Below are 17899 nucleotides of genomic sequence, written 5' to 3'. Positions count from 1 at the left end.
GTCTCAGGATAGAAGAAGCTTCTAAACAGCTTCCTTAACACGTTTTCTTCTTGTTGCTCTGTTTTGTGCAGGGACAGATATTTTTTTTTCTATGTAAAAATCCACAGTGTTATCTTGTGCGCTTGAAAATAATTTTCTCACGCAGTCATTGAAAAATTGAAAGAACCAGAATAATTAAGTCAGTAACTTAGAAGAGTCTAATCCTGATAAATGTCTCTGTAATGTCTGAAAAGCCTGGGCTGAGAGGCAAAGGAAGAGTAACTGCAAACATTTCTTTTAGAATCCAGACGTAGCAAAGGCAAAGCTCATTTCTCGGATGGCTAAAATGGGACAGCCCATGCTGCCATTCCTTGCCGGCCCAGCGGGAAGTCAGCTTGACTCCAGCGACTCGGAAATAGAGGTATGTCACCAGTCACAGAAGTGTGATGATGCTTTTTCTACAGTGTGAATTCCTTAAAGAGGAGTCCAAGAAATAGTTCTCCCTTTGTACAGGAAAGCACGCTCTGTTTCTGTGGCAAGAAGGTTTAATGATTCCACTGTTCCGATCTAGTTCAGTCGGGTTAATTGGATAACACCGAGTCTCAAGTGACCTTGGGTTCAAAGCATTTGCTCGTTCTCTAGCATTCCTTGTAATATACAGAAATGTTTTTAGGATCCAAATACGCTGAGAGGGACGGCGCAGCCAGTGGCTTCATCTTCCATGAGACCATCGCAGCCAGCTCACGCGGTCCTGCCCACGGTGTCCACACAAGGTAACGTGCTGCTCAGCCTGGGATCGGTATAGAGACATTTCCCCTTTGCAGGCTTCGAGTACAAGGGCTGTGCGACCAGAGGACGCCTTTCGGGAACTGAAATAGGAACTGGTAGATAGCTCCTCATAACGCTTGCTGATCCAAAGGTGGACTAATTCAAAAAGCACAAGACTGAAGTCCTTGGAGCAAGTCTTCATTGTGATTACTGCTTGAGGAAGAGCAGGCACGGTGCGTGAGCTGCTCTGTCATCGTGTGTGCTGGGGTGGCACTGAGACTTCTAGGGCATCTGATTCGTAAATGGAACTGTTACAAATCCTTTCCCGGCAAGCAGAAATTTTTTGTTTGTTTGTTTGAAAATGATGGAAATAATAGCGAAGGCCATCAGAGCGCTGGCAGCTCTGGAGTGGGCTTGACCTGTCTTCCCATGATGGAATAGCCATGTCAGCTGCTGGTCAGCTGAGCGGTCAGTAGAGTCAGGGTGAGTAACGGCTTGTGTCAGTAAACTTCAGAGCCACCTTTGTTTGAGTGAAAAGAGGTTGTCTAAATGTAGCTAAAAGTGCAATTTCTGTGGAGGATGACGCTTTTCTTGACCTTTTATGACTTGGTTGACTGGGTTTAATTTTCACAAGGCTGCAGGCAGGCTTGTGTTAAATTTTTGTCCGTTTCACATTGGGCGAGTTAAATTATCTCTAGCTACTTAATGGCATGCTGAATTTCTTTCTTCCCTTTCAGTACCTCAAGCAGCTGCTTCTACACCCCCGGTGTCTTCTGCTGCTTTAATACCTGCAACGATCCAGCCCCATTCAGCTCTGCCTGGAGGAGCACAGGGCTTTCAGGTACCAAAATAAAATCAAGAATATTGGCACTTCTGTCCTTTCTCATAAGTCTTACTGTCTTCTGCATTGCTGGCAGCAAGGACTCCATAGCAGCACGTAAGCGTGAGAAGACTGGGCTGCTGCTTCTGACTCTTCTTTGGCATTCTCAGGTTTCCATCACATGCCTCTTAGAACTTAATCAAAAAGGGCTACTTTTCTGCCTGCTGATGGCTTCTTAAAGTTGAACTAAGAGTTAACTAGACTTTGTTTAGTATCTGCTTTTGTAGTGGGTAAAATAAAAGCTTCCAAGTACTTGTAGAGCTGGTGAAAACAAAAGCCCTTTAGCTTAAGTTTTTCTTGGTCATGGTCTCTTTTTCTGCGAGAGCTCATTTGCACACAATGTGTTTGCGGGTCATGGTTTTTCAGCCAGCAGAAGAATAATCCTTTTAAAAGGCTTGCAGCGGTGCTGCAAAGTGATGCAGTCTGCTTGCTAACGAGGAAGATGGGGGCTTAACACACAATGTATTTGCCACATCAGGTAGTGGCGATTTAGTACAAAGCTATTGTACAAGCAGTTCTATGGAGTCTAAAACCAAGTTTATTGCTTTATGGTTTCTGTAGTTACTTTCACTTAACCGATTATCTGGAGGGTTTGGGAAACAGTGGCTTATGCCACATAGAAGCACTGTTTATTTTTAAAGGGTCCAGGCAGAAAAATAAAATATTTTGTAATAAATACAAACACTGTGTGTATTAAAAAAAAAAACCCCCAAACAAACACAACAACAACAAAAAAACTACCCTAGTGCATTGCTTTGGCTTTGCATTTTCCTTGAATTGAGGATGAGGAAGTTGTGGCAAGTAACAAGATAAAAAAAGATGGGCTTTTCTGTCTGACAAAATAGAAACTAGTCATTAAAGTGAAGTTTTATTCTGACAATGATTTGGATATATTGTTTTGAAAGTCTGACCGGGATGTCCCGAATTATTCTAGAAACTCGACCCAAGTCATGTCGTAATCTTTTTCCCTTGCCTGAGAGAGTAAATTGCTATGAGTGAAGTACTCCTAGCACTTAATGCATTCTTTGGTCTGTTTAGCTGCTGCTGCTGAGCACTGAGCAGCAAAGCTGCGGTCAAGTTGGTTGGGTTGCGTTTTTTTGAGCCTTTCCTAGGAACAGCCTTGGGCTCAAGTTAGCCTAACTTCAGATTACTGCACACCCGATAAGCTGCAGTGAGCCGTTCACATGCTGATCTTTGCCTCTCGCAAGTGTGGGATAACATGCTTTCGCTTAAACTCCCGTGAAGAAGGTAACTTATTAAGCTGTGGTAACTTGAACACGTCTCTCAGCCTTGAAAGAAGAGCGGCTTTGTTTTTTTCCCTTTACTGTGACTGTTGTGTAATTTGACTTCCCGCTCCCTAATTCTGTTGGGTTTTTTTTATTTCCAAATATCATCATAGCTTTGGGGCTTAAAAAACAGGAAAACCGTGTAAGTGTGAGTGGGGGAAAATATCAAAAGATGTTCTAATCTATTGAACTTCTTCCGCAAGGCGTATCCAGGCATGGCATTTGCTTACCCTCAAAATGCTGCGTCTGCTTCTCAGCTCCAGCCTGTGGGACAGATGTATCCCGCACCTTACCAAGGTATCGTTAAAAAAGCATACGCTTTTTTGCAGCATAGGCTGCAATGCCTGCAGTAAACTGTTTATAATGATGATTTAGGCAGCAATGGTAACAATACACATGTTCATCCTGCCTGTAATGTTTCACAAGTTCTTATTTTTTGGTAACAAATGGGGCAAACATTTCCCGATAAATATCCGTCTTTTTCTTACCTTAAGGAACTTCATGCTGTGTGAAAGGGAAGGGAATTTCTAGGTTTATTCCCAGGCTGTGTTTTACTAAAGGTGTTTTGTAGCTGGTGCTTCTAGTTATAAATAGAACTGTAACAGTAAACTGCTATCCTACCAGCCAGGGAAAGAATTTAAGTATACATATAGGAGCCTTCACTAAGTGGGAGGATGTCACCCAAAAAAAAAAAAAGGTGCAACCTAAGGAGGACTAAAGGCATTTGAAGAACCATTTAGGAAATCCCTGTTGGTGAAGACTTGGGTGTAGCTGAACCTTTCTTGGAGTGCAGTTTTGTGATTCAAAATTTCAGAAGCCAACCTTTGTTCCTATTGTTTGAGTCTACTCTTTGTCTACTCTTTGTCTACTCTTTGTCTACTCTTTGTCTACTCTTTGTCTACTCTTTGTCTACTCTTTGTCTACTCTTTGTCTACTCTTTGTCTACTCTTTGTCTACTCTTCTAGTGATCTGGGGGCTTCCCTCTTGTTGACCTAAGTGATGTCATGTGGCTCAAGAATTTCCTGTAATCGTAAACCTGCCTGTTCATGTTATTTGGAAAATACCTACATTATTGGTTTTCTAGATACCATGTCCCTCTTATTTCTGGGAAGAGAGTGGCTGTCCTATCTGGCAGGCTTCAAACTGCTGAGCGTTGCTTTTGACGTGTCTGTATGCAGGCATTTTCCCCTTGTGACTCTAGATCTCTCTCCTTTCCATTCAAGCACCTGGGGATGTTACTTCCTTTTTGATGACAGAAGCTCGGCAGCATAACACTGAAATCCGAATGGCCGTTAGCAAAGTAGTAGATAAAATGGATCATCTGGCTGCCAAGGTAATGTGTGGCGTAGACAGGCTTGTTAACGGCACTACTGCTATTCGCTCTCCAGATGCGGTCTGAGGAGTTGGCCCTACTTAAATGCCAGCATTCAGTTTGTAAGTGATGTACTAACATAGTGGAAATTCCGATATTATCAGACCTTGAAGTGGTAGCAATTCAGCTATTATGAAAAAGCTGAGACTAGGCTTGGGGGAGGGTGCTGTCTCTTAATCTCATATGGTGCCTTGTGTTTGGAGAGATTCGCTGCCCTTCAGGAGCCGTCACAGTTGATACAGTGGCGTATACCCTACGGCTAATCAGATGGAACAGTGAAATGGATCTCTGCAGATGTCTGACTCTCACCTACATCCATAAATTCATTTCACCTGGCTTACGAGTGGCTTATGCTTACAGGTGGAGGAGTTGAAGAGACAAAATGCTGCTAACAGCTCACTGCTGCCTGGTATCTCCTCTGTTACTATGGAAGCCTCCATGATCATGAGCAATATCCAACGCATAATCCAGGTGAGCATGGCCACCCTTATTTGACTCCGTCCATAAGGAACTAGAGCCCACTGTGCTATTCCTAATGAGGAGAGCTCTACTGGCTTGGCCCAAGTGTCCATCCACCCTTGTGTTCTGTTTTTGCATGGCCAAAACCAACTGCCAAGTAAGAGCATGAGATATACAATGATGTCCATTCCTCTCTGCCCCCAAAAAAAAGCTCTTCTCAACAGTTTGTGGTTGGGGTACTTTCTGAGCCGGAGTTGATATATTAAGAGGCCTTGGTGGAAAGCTCATGTGAGAGAAATTCTGCCTCTTCTTAAACGGTTATGGGCTTATAGTGCAGAACGGAGTTTCACAGCTGAAATACGGTGTTGCAAGAACCGCCTACTTCTGGTTTTCACCATTTAGTCTTATGCTTTGTAGCTTTTCTAGGCAGCAGCCTTACAACCTTGGCTTTTGCGGGTGAAAAAGTCAACCAGACACAACATACTCTAGAATGTGGTTTGGCAACGTCTGTCGCGTGCCAGGATTCTTGCTACATGTAGTGTGGTGCCTACCTGTTGGGTTACCACCGAAGGTGATAAGTCTCACCACTGTACTGCGTCTGTACAAACCAAAGGTTAGGTACAAGGAAGTCCGAGTAAGATGACTATTCATGCTGGGCTATGCTTTAGGAGAATGAGAGACTCAAGCAAGAGATATTTGAGAAGAGCAGTCGGATTGAGGAGCAGAATGAGAAGATCAGCGAGTTGATTGAGCGGAATCAGAGGTAAGGAGTGGGAGAGCACAGCGTCTCTGCACCTGCGAAGACTTTTCTAGCTAACAATTGGTCAGGCATAACTAGGAGAGGTGTTCTTTAGGGTAGAGACATTCTCTGATTTTAAGGTTTTTTTTTTCCAAGACGTTAAAAGTTTGGTTCCCCACCCTTGCAGGGCATAACTCCAAAAGTGCAGTTTACAGTAAATGTGAATGTGTTGAAGGTGTGGGGGCGGGAAAACCCTCATGCTGTCTTCCTTGAGCACGCTTGCTCTGCTTCTCGGAATTATTTTGGTTTTGCTAGCTTTTTAGTAAGGTGGAAGAAATTGTAGGGGACGTGGTGGCCCTAGTTCCACGGCTGGGTGTGTGTTTCGTTCAGTTTAAGAAGGGGAATAACTTGTTTCAGGAAATGGCAAAGGCCAGTGGATATGAGGTTATCAAAACTCTTCAACTGCGTGATGGGAACATTAGACTTGTTGCAAAGAGGTGTAGCGCTTACCCAAACTGATATAATCTCTGCTGGGCCAGGCACACCCATTCCACCCTTTTGAGACCAAGCTCTTAGTGCAGGATGACATGAAAAACTGTCTGGGACTTGTCATGAAGAAAACTGCTTTGAAATATCACCTTTTCTATCTGCGCCTTTTGCTCCAAGTCATGTATTTCCATAAACGCTCACGCGGTCTTCCCCTGTTCGCAGGTATGTCGAACAAAGTAACTTGCTAATGGAGCAGAGGAACCACTCGCTGCAAACAACAAATGAAAACACACAGGCAAGAGTGTTGCATGCAGAACAGGAGAAGGTAATGGTGACAATGAGCCGCAGAGCTTTGGCTGCAGCCAGGAAAGGGGCTGCTTGTTGCGCTAAAACACGCCGAAGCCTTGTTCGTCGAGGCTTAAGTCCGTTCTCTTACAAGACAACTGCAGTTCTGAACTTAAGTTTTGAAAGCTATTTGGAGAAACAATTTGGATATTTCATGGCTTTCGTAACAACAGCACAGAAGGTACAAATGTAGATTTTTATGCTGTTATAGCTTGGATATTCTTAGCTTGCAGGAAAGTGTCTGAATTGTTGTTGACTTTGTAGGTATGCAGCCAACGTGGAGGAATTGTGTGTATCACAGGGTTTTGCCGGGTTGGAAATGTACTTCGTTTATCTAATTCCACTGGCAGTTTCAGAAAGTGTTTTTTTTTTTTATTCTTTCTGTTTAACTGACATAGAGTGAATGTAGCTATAAGAAAAAATATTTCCTATTAGAGTTTCGTAACTGTGCTTTTTTTACACTTTTTTTTATACTAATCAAAAGCTTGTTGTTTCTCCCAGTAATGTATTGTGCTTGTGTGAAAGGGGCTATTGGGAAATAGCTTTCAAACCAGTTAAACGCACTTATGCATGGCCGCGTAGCCTGTAACGTCCACTTGTCCCAGCCTAGGCTGGCTTTGAGGTCGGTAACTGCATGGTGTCGTCTATGCTCGTTCAAGCGCTGGCTTCTTAAATCACACCAAGTTCAGTCCTGCACCGTTTATCTCTCCAATTCAAATGCAAGATGATAAATGCTTGCTCTGCATGAGAACCATGACTCGGTACATCCAAAAATTACAGAAACTGCAGCTTTCTAAAGTATGCTGGCGAGTATGCTAAAGAATAGAGCAATAAATGGCTGCTAATTGTGTGCTGGTGTGAGCAGACCCTGAAGGAGAGCTGCATTTTTCCACCGAGGGCCCAGGTTGCATACCCATAATAAGTAGGGGGTGTGAAAGATTCTAACCAAGAATAAGTCAGATTTGAAAAAAATAAATAAAATTCCCTTTCTGCCAGTGAGCCCAGCGTCCAGCTTGCGTGATAAGTGACTTGGGGAAGAAGCGTCTTTTGGAAGTATAAGAGATGATCTTTTGGGCCTCGTCTTCAGTAGGGCTCCACGTGATTCAGCAGTCGCTGCCTGGGTGATAGCGCTGTGACACGAATAGACTTCAGGCTAGACCAGAAAAGCCACGACTTGCACTGGGAGAAGATTTCCCCTAGTTTTGTGAGAGTATTGACTGTAGATATGAAGGCTGGTATTCCTTCCTCTTTCTTTTAGCTAACCCAGCTTGCTCTGTGACTGCAATGCCGAGATCACTATGGACGGACAGACTCAGGGAAGAGAATTTTAAGCTATTTTATCTATTCTTTACTTAAAAATAGGGAGTTAACATTGATTTTTGTGACACGGGCCAGGCATCTGTCCCCAGGATCACTGGGAAGAGGTGATAGTAGCTTGCTGCTTTTGGGTGCTAGATCTTCGACCCTGGCGGAGCACATCACAGCGTTAGCTGAAGGCTTCGTGTACCACACGGATAAGTAATGGCCCACGCTCCCCGGTGCAGTGGCACTCACGTGTGGGACCGATCCCGCATCTGGCGTGTGATGTACCTGTGAGGGTACCTTTAGCTTCTTTCTTTTTAAGCCAGGCTTCACTGCCTTTTCCTCTCCAAGCTTTTACAGCTCTTGAAATAATTTAAAGGCTTCTCTGGCATGCCTTAGGCTCCCCTAATGAAGCATTTTGCTTTTCTGATGATGATTAATGCCTCTGCCTTTCAAGTTGTGTTCTTAACTCTTCCTGTTTCCTGTCGCTGCTTTCTCTTCCTAGCGCATGCTGCCGGTGGATCGGGGCTGGGACCAGGTGAGGCAGTGTCTGCTGACTGTGCAGGTGACAGATAATTGTGCCCTAGATAGTGCCAGCCCGGCTTCCTCTTGAACTAGCTACAAGCTGATTGGCATTAAAATAATTGCCTCAGATCTCGAATTAGCACAGATCATCAACTTGGGAAAGGGCTTTATAACTGGCAGCGTAGCCGCTGTCCCCCTCTTTCTTGGGGAGCCCTTTCAAAGAACTTTGTCACGTTGCTGCTCGTTTCACCTCCCCCATGGGAGAAACAGGACGTGATGGTGTAATTGTCGGAGCAGATCCAGATCACGTAAGACTCTGGGTGCCTGAAAGCTGGAGGCTGGAGCTGAGCTAGGGTAGGTATGAAGCGCTCACTGCAGAAACTTCAGTCTAAGTAACAGTTCCCAGCATAAGATTTCTTTTTTATTTTTCTTTATTTGTCATTAAAGACAAAGGCAAGCGTTAAAAAAACCTTGAGATGTGCCCTGGGGTTTTGCTTTGTTTTTAGCGTGCTAGGAGTTAGTATCTTGAACTGCAGTGAGACATTTATGGAAATGTAAGAGGAAAGCAGACGCGTTTTTAGCCAGTCTCTGTTAAAATGCTGCCTCCTCTTAAAATTAATGGTGTAGTATCCCAGCCCTCGAGGTCAGCACATAGTCATCCTCACCGTAGTTGGAACAGTTTTGCCCACAGCTCTTCTCTGCCAGAAGGTGGTGGTCCTAGTCTGAAAAGAAACGCTTTAGTTCTCTTTGGGGATAAAGCAGAGAGAAACTCCAGTTCTCCTGAAGTTATCGGTCACAGGACAGTGAGAGCCTGTTGGGAATCTGGATGTAGCTATGGATATAGAAGCTGTTCAGGTGTTCCTGCAGCCAGTGAGGTTTGCTGACGGGTGTAGTTCTGTCTTTGCAGAGCATCCTCTGAATTCTGTGTGTCGTGCAGCAAGATTGGGACCATGACTCTGTGTCTTTGTCTTGATGCCTTGAGCCTCTCCTAACATATGGTTTATAAGTTGTCTGACGAGCTGTGTTAATACCTGGTTTAACGTGAGTCACCGACTGAGCAATACTAAACCTAAACAGGTCAACAAATTACTGTGAGAACTCTGCTCCAAAATGAAAGCCTTGCCCGTGTGGGCACTTCAAGGTGACTACGTGCTGTGTGCTCTGAGGGAAGGTGCTTTTTTGGCTTGAACAAGCCTATGTCTTGTGTGGCTTTGCAGTGATTTGTAAGCCTATTGAAGAAAATTAGATGTTGGAGCCCAGGCTTCTACTTGAATCGATGTTGTCGTAGCCTGAAAACTCCGAGCAAAGCCACCAGGCACTGGTACTAGTCTTAAAAACACGTTTAAGCTTCTCAGGAAAACTCACTGAGTGGAATTAACGTGGTGACGAGGCTGTTGGTGGCCTTGTGCAACTTCCTGGTCAGTCTGGACAGGTTTCAGCCAAACCACTCACAGTTACATGGCAAAAAAGTTATCGTTACCTCTTCAATTTGGAGATGTCTGTGAGGCGCTGGGTCCCAGCGCATCCCCGTTAAGGTCTCCAGCCCATTATCGATTCTTCCTGTGGGAACAGTTCTGAAGCTCCCTCACCCTCACGTATCCCTTTTTTGTCCCTTTTCCCTTTGTGATACAGGCCAAAGTTGCTGAGGAGTTGGCAGCTGCCACGGCGCAGGTTTCCCAGCTGCAGCTGGAGCTGACAGCCCACCAGAAGAAGGAAATGGACCTGCGGAAACAGCTGTCTGCTGCCCTGCAGGAGGCAGAGCGACACGAGACGCAGCTCAACAAACTGCAAGCACAGTTAGCAGGTAAGATTTCTTCTGCCGGTTCCATGAAGGCTCTTTTATGTCATACTTTTTCCTCTTCTGTAAGTCATAGGTTTTTCCTTTCCTCTGGGGTATCTGTTCCTGCTTTCCCCAGGATCAGTCCGAAGGGCATCAAAGAGGGATGTTGATGCACTGAAGTGTCTGAAGGCTGTGTGCATCCTTGTTACCACCACCATGGTAATCAATGAACAAAATCATCCCGTCCCAGGGATGCCTTCTGTAGAAGCAATCTCTTGGCATTGCTGTCCAAGATCTTGTAGAGCGACCAGAGACGTTCCTGTGGTTGAAAAGTTAAGTTAAAAGCCGAGGTACAAGCATTGCCATTTCACAGAAGAAACTCTTGATAAATTCTAGTTCCCAGTGTAGGTGCAGGCCGTGTTGTTGATTTCATTGTGCAAGAGACACTGTTCTCTCTCATCAGCCCCAAAATGCGCTAACCTGAAACATAGGTAGCGCTGAAACCCACAGTGAAGTGTATTTTTGCAGAGCTTCAAGAAGCCTCTGAGGACACTCAGAGTAGATTCAAAGCTGAGAAGCAGAGCCGCAAACAGCTGGACATGAAGATTACAGCATTGGAAGAAGAGTTAACGGACCTAAAAGTGGAGAAGGAGACTCTTGAAAGGGTACGTCCAGTGCCAGCGTTACAGAGAGATGCAGGGTTTCACTTGTTCGCTGAAATTTAACCCAACATTCTTGTTTGTAAACACTCGAGTTAGGTAAATCTTGACTCATCTGCAGACAGGGATCCCTGTGCTGGTGGATCCTCTGTGCTTGTGTGATTTTTTTTTTTTTTTTTTTTTTTTTTTTTTTTTTTTTAGACAGTAATACATTACCCTTCCTACCTCTAAAATAATCTCAGCTTGGTTTTAAAATGGTAACATTCCCTGCTCAAAGAAGCTCTTTCTGCATGAGGAAGAGAAGCTACTTTGTGCGGTCTGGCCTATTTGTCTCCTGTTCTGGATTGCAGAATCTTGCAGAGAGGAAGAAGAAATCCCTCTCGGAGAGAGCTCAAGCCGAGGAAGAGATGGAAGAAATACGCAGATCGTATCAGCAGGAACTGGACAAGCTTCGGCAGTTGCTGAAAAAGGCACGGACTTCGACTGACCAGGCAGCAGCAGAGCAGGTGAGGAGTCACGGGAGCTTCTCCAACAAGTGTCTGGAAGGTTTGTGGGAACCTACAAGAAATAGTCGTGAAAACGCTCAGGTAGCGGAAGAATGAAAATGTTATCTGCTTCATTTTAGGGGTTAACTTTAACCCAGGGTTCGCTTTATTGCCTTTCTAAAATATCTTTGCTGGTGGTTGTTGGCCCCGTGTCTGACTCTGGGATTTGCACTGATGTCTCTGTAAGGAAGAGCATGATTCAAGGAGGGAGGTCCCAGTCGGTCTCTGACTCCGATAACGGGCCCCTGCCGTGGCTGCGGAGGGTTTGGTGCAGCATCGGTGCAGGCTGGCACGCGGCATCGGATTCCGACTGTGTTAGAGAGAGTGTCGGACTGAGGAAAGGAGAGGCGCCAAATCGAATTCACAGTAGGGAGAAGAATACAGGCCTGCTGCTGAGTGAAAGACCGCTTAGAAATATGCCAAGGGATCTGAAATCTGCGCCAGACCTTCGGGCCAGCCTGAGGGATCGCGGCCAGAACTGACCTCTGGGAGGTGTGGGCAGGAGCTGGTGCCAGCCGCAGGGCTGCCCTCCGCGTGCAGGTGTTCCAGCCACGGGCGGGAGATGTCCAGCCCCGAGCTTTTGTTGCGAATGCAGGTTGTGTCTGTGTTCCTAATGATCTCTCTTATGTGATGGGCAGCTATCGCTCGTCCAGGCAGAGCTGGAATCCCAGTGGGAAGCCAGATGTGAACGGGCGCTGGCCTCGGCCAAGGAGCAGCATGTTAGACAGTACCGGGAGGTGTGTGAGCAGAGAGATTCCCTGAAGGAGCAGGTGTCCCAGCTGGAAGAGAAGGTAAAGGGCCATTCTTTACTGCTGAAGTGTAATGCCAGATAACCAGTAGCTGTAAGCAGCAGTCTTCTCCCACCGAATTGTGGGAAATTTTTAATTTCTTGACTGTTGTGGAATTTGGTCTTGTCCGAGCGACGTGTCCGTGTTTGCACCTGTTAGGTTGAGATGGGGGTTAGTGAATTCACTGCTGCAGTCCTGAATGAGGGAGAGCCAAGATGCCGTCGGTCTGGGACTAAAGCAGCAGCCGCAATCCCTTCTGCTTCTCCGCACTGTTCTGAATGACTGCTTTGGAGCAGAAACTGTTTTGAAGTGGGTGACACCGAAAGGGGCCGTTAACTAACGGGCTCTAGTTCTTGTCTTTCAGATTGCAGCTCTCAAACACTCGAAAAAAGCAGAGGAGCAAAAATTGGCTGAGTTCCAGCAACGTTGGGAGCAACTAGAGCCTGTCAAAGAGAAGGTAAAGGGAGTAGCACAGTAGCTGAACGCAAACTGGGGTGCAGTAGTCACTAGCCTCAGGCGACCTATGTCCAGAGTAACGAGAACACGAGTGCCGGAATATGAGAGGGAAGGAATAACTCCGCGTTGCTTCCAGCAAACCAGAACAGGTCCAAGTGGTGAGACCCAGCCCTCATTTCGCTGGGATCTCAGTAATGCTGTGCCCATTCTTGGTGTTATTTGAACTTGAAGAGCTAATGACATGGTTGTGGACCTCCAAGGTTTTGGCTTGGCTGGGTATCTTCGGTTTGGTGCTGTTACTTTCAGCCAGGTCTTCTGCAATTCTATCGAAGCCCTGCTTAAAACTCCACTCGCCAATTTACCCCTCGCTAAAAAGCTGTTTACAGATGCGTTTGCTGCTTACCCACCCAGTGCAAGGTTCCTCCTGGTGGTGGTGTCTGAAGCTGTTCTAACTTGCGGTTTCCCTCTGGCAGTATTCAGCCCTGCAGGCTGACGTTGTGCTGCTGAAGGCTCGCTACGAGGAACGCATCCGAGACCTGGAGAAGGATCGGGACGGAGCTTCACCTGCAGACTTCACAGAAGAAGTGAGCTTCGCTATCCAATATTTCTCCTTACTAAGCAAATCTGTTTACCTTGAATTATTTCTCTTTGAGCAGAGATAAGAAGGAAAACCAGTATTTTCTCCGCAGAAGCGCTGTGTTTCTGGTCACAGGGTCTGCAGAGGAAGGAAGGATGTGATCTTCCTGCTGCCCACTTTGTTGCTTGATTATTTTATTTTGGGGGGGGGGGGGGTGTTAAAACTTAAGATCTGAGGGTTAGATTTAAAAATTGAAAGAATAATAAGAAATGAGTGTCAGTCTGCCTTGGGTCTGTGCAACCTGCCTGAGTTTTGGAGGGATGGGTTTGGTGTCTATGCAGTGGTTCTGAACTAAGACGGCGTGATGTATTCTGCTTTGCTATCGGAATTTCCGATTTGAAAAGCGGATACTTCGGAAACCACATGTGTTTTGTTTGGGTTTATTGTTCCTTCACCTGGAGAAGTATCTGATGTTGAGTCCAGCGCTCCACGTGTTAATGAATCCTATCTTTGTTTCCTGTCTTGCTCTTTTCCAGGTAAAGAAGATAATGAATGGTGTATTTCAATCTCTTCGGGGTGAATTTGAGCTGGAAGAGACGTACAGTGGCAGGACGGTTCTGGGTGTCGTCATGAACACTATTAAGGTACAACAGTGATAAGAAATACGAGGTGATCGATGTGAGAGAACGAGTCTTGTGTTAAAAACACAGACTTATGTTGTGAGTCTGAAAAAACTGTGAAGCAGAAATTTGTTGTGGGTGGCGAAGCAGCCCAGTAGTAGAAGATACAGGGATCTGTGATGGTTTATATTTAGGGTATAACCTACATGCTCTCTGCTCCATTTTTTAGACTGTAACACTGCAGCTACTCAACAGGCAGCAGGAGAAACCAGAGGATGACAGTAAAAAGGAGGAATCTGGAACAGGAGCGGTGAGACGGGAGGGATCACCTGGAGCAAAGGCTGACCACGAAGAGCCCGTGCAGCGTAGCCCAGCACAGAGTGTGGCGTTCCCAGCTGATCCTGGGGAAGCGACCACAGGCTCCACGGTGTCTGACCAGGAAGACAAGTCTGCTCCTCTGTCTGCCAGGCCCAGCACTGCTGAGGATGAGCAGGTGACACAGAGCAATGGGGTGTCAGAAGAGGAGAAGGTCCAGGCGGAGCATCTCTCTTCTGCGGCTGAATCCTGCCTGGATCCTGATAAGGGGCCGGCACTTGCAGGACAGCCTATTCCCGAGGTGGATGGGGATTTTGTCCCAGCTGAGCAAAGGCAGGAGAGCAGTCCCATCAGGAAAGCTGAGGCTGAACGCAGTCCCTCCAGAGTATCTTTGCAGGCAGAAGTTGCAGAACCTTCTGTTCTGGAAGCCAAGCCAGGAGAAGCGGATGTGGCAGATGTGGTTCCAGAAAAGCCAGCTGTGGAGGAGGCAGAGGAGCCTTTGGGGGGTCTAGAGCCCCCTCCCTTAAATGGTGAGGGAGGGAGCTGCAGAGAGCCATCTCTGGATGGAGCGAGCTCTGAGCAGGAGCCGCCTTCAGCATCCAGCACAGCAGAGCCGAGCTCGGCTCTCATCAGAGAAGCTCCAGGACGGCAGCAACTGGGCTCCAGCCCCAGGCAGAAAGATTCCAGGTGAGGTGTGGCGCTGGGGTACCCACACTCCCGTTTTCCTGCTGCTCACCGGGTCTGGTCCGGCAGCACACCCGGAGGCCGGTAGAGCTGTGCCCCCGCTGCGGGGCTGAGGCACCATCGCGGTGCTGGGCAGCACGAGCCGGGGGCTGGCGGAGACCGGGCTGTCCAGGGCACGCTCTGCTGGGGGGGGCACAACAGGCTCGTGTCTGGGTGGGGGCAGCGGTGACACTACCCCCGGTGAGCGGGTCCCAGCTGAGCGCAGCGGGGAGCGTGCAGCTTCTCCTGGATTGATATTGCCGGCAGCCAGGCCCCGGTATCATTCCGCGCTGGTGAATCGTACGTGCCTTAACAGTTCGGCTCGGCGACAAAACTGCCGCATCATTCTTTCATAGAACTTGCCGATGATGGGATCCTGGTTTCACAAGCGAGCTGTTAATTCTCTGTCTTCTTCTAGCCTCTTTGAGGATGACAACTTCTTTGAAACAGCATCTCCTAAACCACTGAAGCCTCGAGTTCCCTCTGAAGAGGAGGATGAGGAGGAAGTGGTATGTGTTTGTATCTTCTCCTACTAAACTGGTTCAGGCGTTAACCTGTAGCTTGTTTATGAAGCCCTTCCCGTGGCAGTGGGGATCTGCCTGGCTCCTGCTGGCTGCGCTCGGAGCCTCCCATGCGCGCCCTTGTATAGATCAGGAGTATCTGGGTTTGTTTCTCGTTGAGCTTGGAAGGGTTTGCCTGGGCTGGGCGTGACGCCAAACTCCTGCTGGCGTGGAGTCAGTGGGATTTGCCAGGGTAACGTCGTGCCCCTCTCCTGTCCCTTTTAGCCTGGAAGCGTCTCTCCTGGAATATTGAGCCGTTGTATGAAATGGCTCAATATCATGAGGCTTCTTGCCGTCACCTCCCTGAGGCTGATGGAGCCTTCAGAGCCAGAACTGTGCAGCAATTAGTGGAAAGCTGTCGAGACTGACAAGTTTCCCTCTGGTTTTCCTTCCAGAGCATGAAGGGACGTCCCCCTCCAGCTCCGCTCTTTGGCGATGATGACGACGATGATCTGGACTGGCTGGGATGAAGAGCCGGCTGGCGAGCCCGTGAGCCCTCTCCTCTGGGCATGGCCTCTTCCCGAGCACTTGGCACTTAACGAGCTGCGTCCGTGGGACAGTTGTGAACAACCAGGGACTCCCCAGGCTCGTCCTGCAGGCTCACGGGGGTGGGAGCGGGGGGCTCTTTGCACTGGTGGGCGCTCAGAGCCCTCGCTCTGACCTGCCGAACCTGCGCAGAGGTTGGGGACGAGCTGAAGGAACCAGCCTGTCTCTCTGCACGTTTGTATTGCTGTCCTACTTCTGTCGACTGTTGATTCATTAATCTGAAACTTTATGCAAATATGAACTTTGTAAAGTGCTTCAGAAGGACGAGTCTGGCAGGACCCTGCAGTAAGTAACTACTTTTTTAAAAAACAGACTGAGCTCTCCCCTCCTTCCCCAGTGAAGATTTTCATCGGAAGATTCCTGTTAGTTCCCGGGGGCTCTGCACCGGCTTATCCCCAGCTATTAGCGATGTGCGGTGGGAGACCCGGCCCAGAGACCCCGGGCGGGTGTTTGCCGTGGGCCAGCGGCTCCGCGCCGGCAGCTTGGGGAGAGCGGTTCAGGAGGGGGCTCTTGTGTGTTCAGAGCTCCGGCACGTGCCGGTGCTCGCTGACCCAAGCGGGGGCACCCGGCGGCAGCACCGAAAGTCTGGGCTGTGTTAGACCAGCGCTCCGAGCCCAGATGTAGCATCCCGTCACTGCTGGTGTGAGAAGGCGAATCCCCAGCTGTGTTTTAGGGAGGACCCCGAGGCTCTCGGAGGCCTCACAGAAATGATTCCCTGCGCAGCCAGCTCCTCTCCTCTCTCTCTTTGTGGCCAGAGGCGAGAGATTTATTCTTCTTTTTCTTGCTGGCTTGTGTTTCACGGGCAGCTGAAGCAGCAGTACAGGTGTGTGATGTGCTCCTTCTCTAGAGAGAGTTACTGCCGCCAGCCCCGCGCCTCTGCTGGGCCTTTCTCCCCACCGCCGTTCACAGCGTGAGGATCACAGCACCAGTTAAAACTCGGTGCTGGCGGGACGTAAGCCATCACGGAGCCCCAGCCTCATGGGGGCTCTGCCGGGCAGCCGGGGCTGCGGCTGTAACTCCTCAGTCTTGGACCACGAGGGGAGAGCGGTGAGGGCCGAGGGCTGGGGAAACACCACGGGTTTCTCGTGGCAATTTTACCTTTGCTCTTACTGGCACTAACGCAACTTAACGCTGGGAGCAGGTGTTAGTGTCTTTAAAACTCGTAAACCCCCCTTCACTTAATAAAATGGAAGCGCTTAAAAAAATGCCACTGCAGTTTAGTTTCTCCAGCTGCCTCTTCTCTCGGAGATCTGCATTTGATCCGTGTCCTCCTGAACGCGATTTCTTGGCTGGGGGGGGGTGGTGGAAGAAAAGAGCGCTGGGAATTCCTGTTCCTGGGGCGGGTCCCTGTCCCCGCGCCCCACGCGTTCCCAAACGCAGCTAAAATTGTGGGTGAGACCAAAGCCTGGGAAGGAGCTGCCCGGCTGCCAGGCGAGCGCGCGTCTGCCCCCGGGGGCTCCGCTGGCCCTTCCTGGGGAGCCGCTCCCCGGGTCCGGGCACCCACCACTCACTCGGTGCTGGACGCGACGGGGGGCGAGAGCCGGGTTTTCTGGGGCTCCCCAGCACCCCCACCCGGCCCTGGGGGAGGCTGTTGCTAATACTAACAAATTCCACTTCCAGTTTCCCGTTAGAGCCGGACAACCCGAGGGATTTGCCTTTCACTTCTGGAAAAATAAAGTGCAATTAAACCTGTGTGGTTTTTTGCTTGCATGGGTTTTACTTTAGTCTGGCTTGGTCTATTTCTAGGCGCTTAAAAACTGACTTAGCCCTGACTCGAGGCTAATTTGATGTAGAAAATCTTCTGAGGCTGTTCTTGCTGTTAAACCCGCTCCTGGGAAAGGAGGGAAGGTCCCTTTGTGCCGCGGCTCCTCAGGGGGCTGTGTTGCGCTTTCGGGGTGTGAGAAGCTGCAGGACAGGAGATGAGCGCGGTGTGCGCGGGGAGCACGCGCCTGGTTCTCCATCAGCCCCGGGGGAGAGGGGCCTCGGCATCTCCCGGAGCTTTGCAGCAGCCTGGGCTCGGCTGAGCTGGCTCCGTGGGCGCGGGAGGGTCCCTGGGAGCGGGGAGTGGGGCGCAGGAGTGGGGGTTTGACGCTTGTCCTTCTTAGAAAGTAGCCGCAGGAGGTACCACAACCTCTTCCAAGTGTTTCCAACCCTCTACCTCAGCCTGTAGCTCCTGGTTTTTTTGT

The 17899-nt window shown here is 48.5% G+C and overlaps 1 protein-coding gene across 6 annotated transcripts in view; it reads left to right on the top strand.

Moving 5' to 3' along the window:
- Positions 1 to 17405, top strand: part of FKBP15 (FKBP prolyl isomerase family member 15) — a 28050-nt gene extending 10645 nt beyond the window's left edge. For 5 of the 6 annotated variants that reach the window (XM_054220468.1, XM_054220467.1, XM_054220471.1 and 2 more), the window contains exons 12-29: positions 281 to 400; positions 653 to 752; positions 1485 to 1588; positions 3117 to 3210; positions 4137 to 4246; positions 4646 to 4756; positions 5413 to 5507; positions 6195 to 6297; positions 9777 to 9948; positions 10453 to 10589; positions 10934 to 11089; positions 11767 to 11919; positions 12281 to 12373; positions 12846 to 12956; positions 13486 to 13593; positions 13799 to 14571; positions 15026 to 15116; positions 15563 to 17405. In XM_054220468.1, the coding sequence (XP_054076443.1) occupies positions 281 to 400; positions 653 to 752; positions 1485 to 1588; positions 3117 to 3210; positions 4137 to 4246; positions 4646 to 4756; positions 5413 to 5507; positions 6195 to 6297; positions 9777 to 9948; positions 10453 to 10589; positions 10934 to 11089; positions 11767 to 11919; positions 12281 to 12373; positions 12846 to 12956; positions 13486 to 13593; positions 13799 to 14571; positions 15026 to 15116; positions 15563 to 15637 (2706 nt within the window). In that variant the 3' untranslated portion in view covers positions 15638 to 17405. The remainder of the gene's footprint in view (positions 1 to 280; positions 401 to 652; positions 753 to 1484; positions 1589 to 3116; positions 3211 to 4136; positions 4247 to 4645; positions 4757 to 5412; positions 5508 to 6194; positions 6298 to 9776; positions 9949 to 10452; positions 10590 to 10933; positions 11090 to 11766; positions 11920 to 12280; positions 12374 to 12845; positions 12957 to 13485; positions 13594 to 13798; positions 14572 to 15025; positions 15117 to 15562) is intronic. The other variant, XM_054220472.1, reaches the window with a different exon arrangement.
- The last annotated feature ends 494 nt before the right edge of the window (positions 17406 to 17899 follow it).

This window comes from Rissa tridactyla, chromosome 14 (genome assembly GCF_028500815.1).
Source record: "Rissa tridactyla isolate bRisTri1 chromosome 14, bRisTri1.patW.cur.20221130, whole genome shotgun sequence".
Lineage (NCBI taxonomy): Eukaryota > Metazoa > Chordata > Aves > Charadriiformes > Laridae > Rissa > Rissa tridactyla.
Note: the sequence above shows the minus strand (reverse complement) of the source record. Positions and strands in the feature narration are given on the sequence as shown.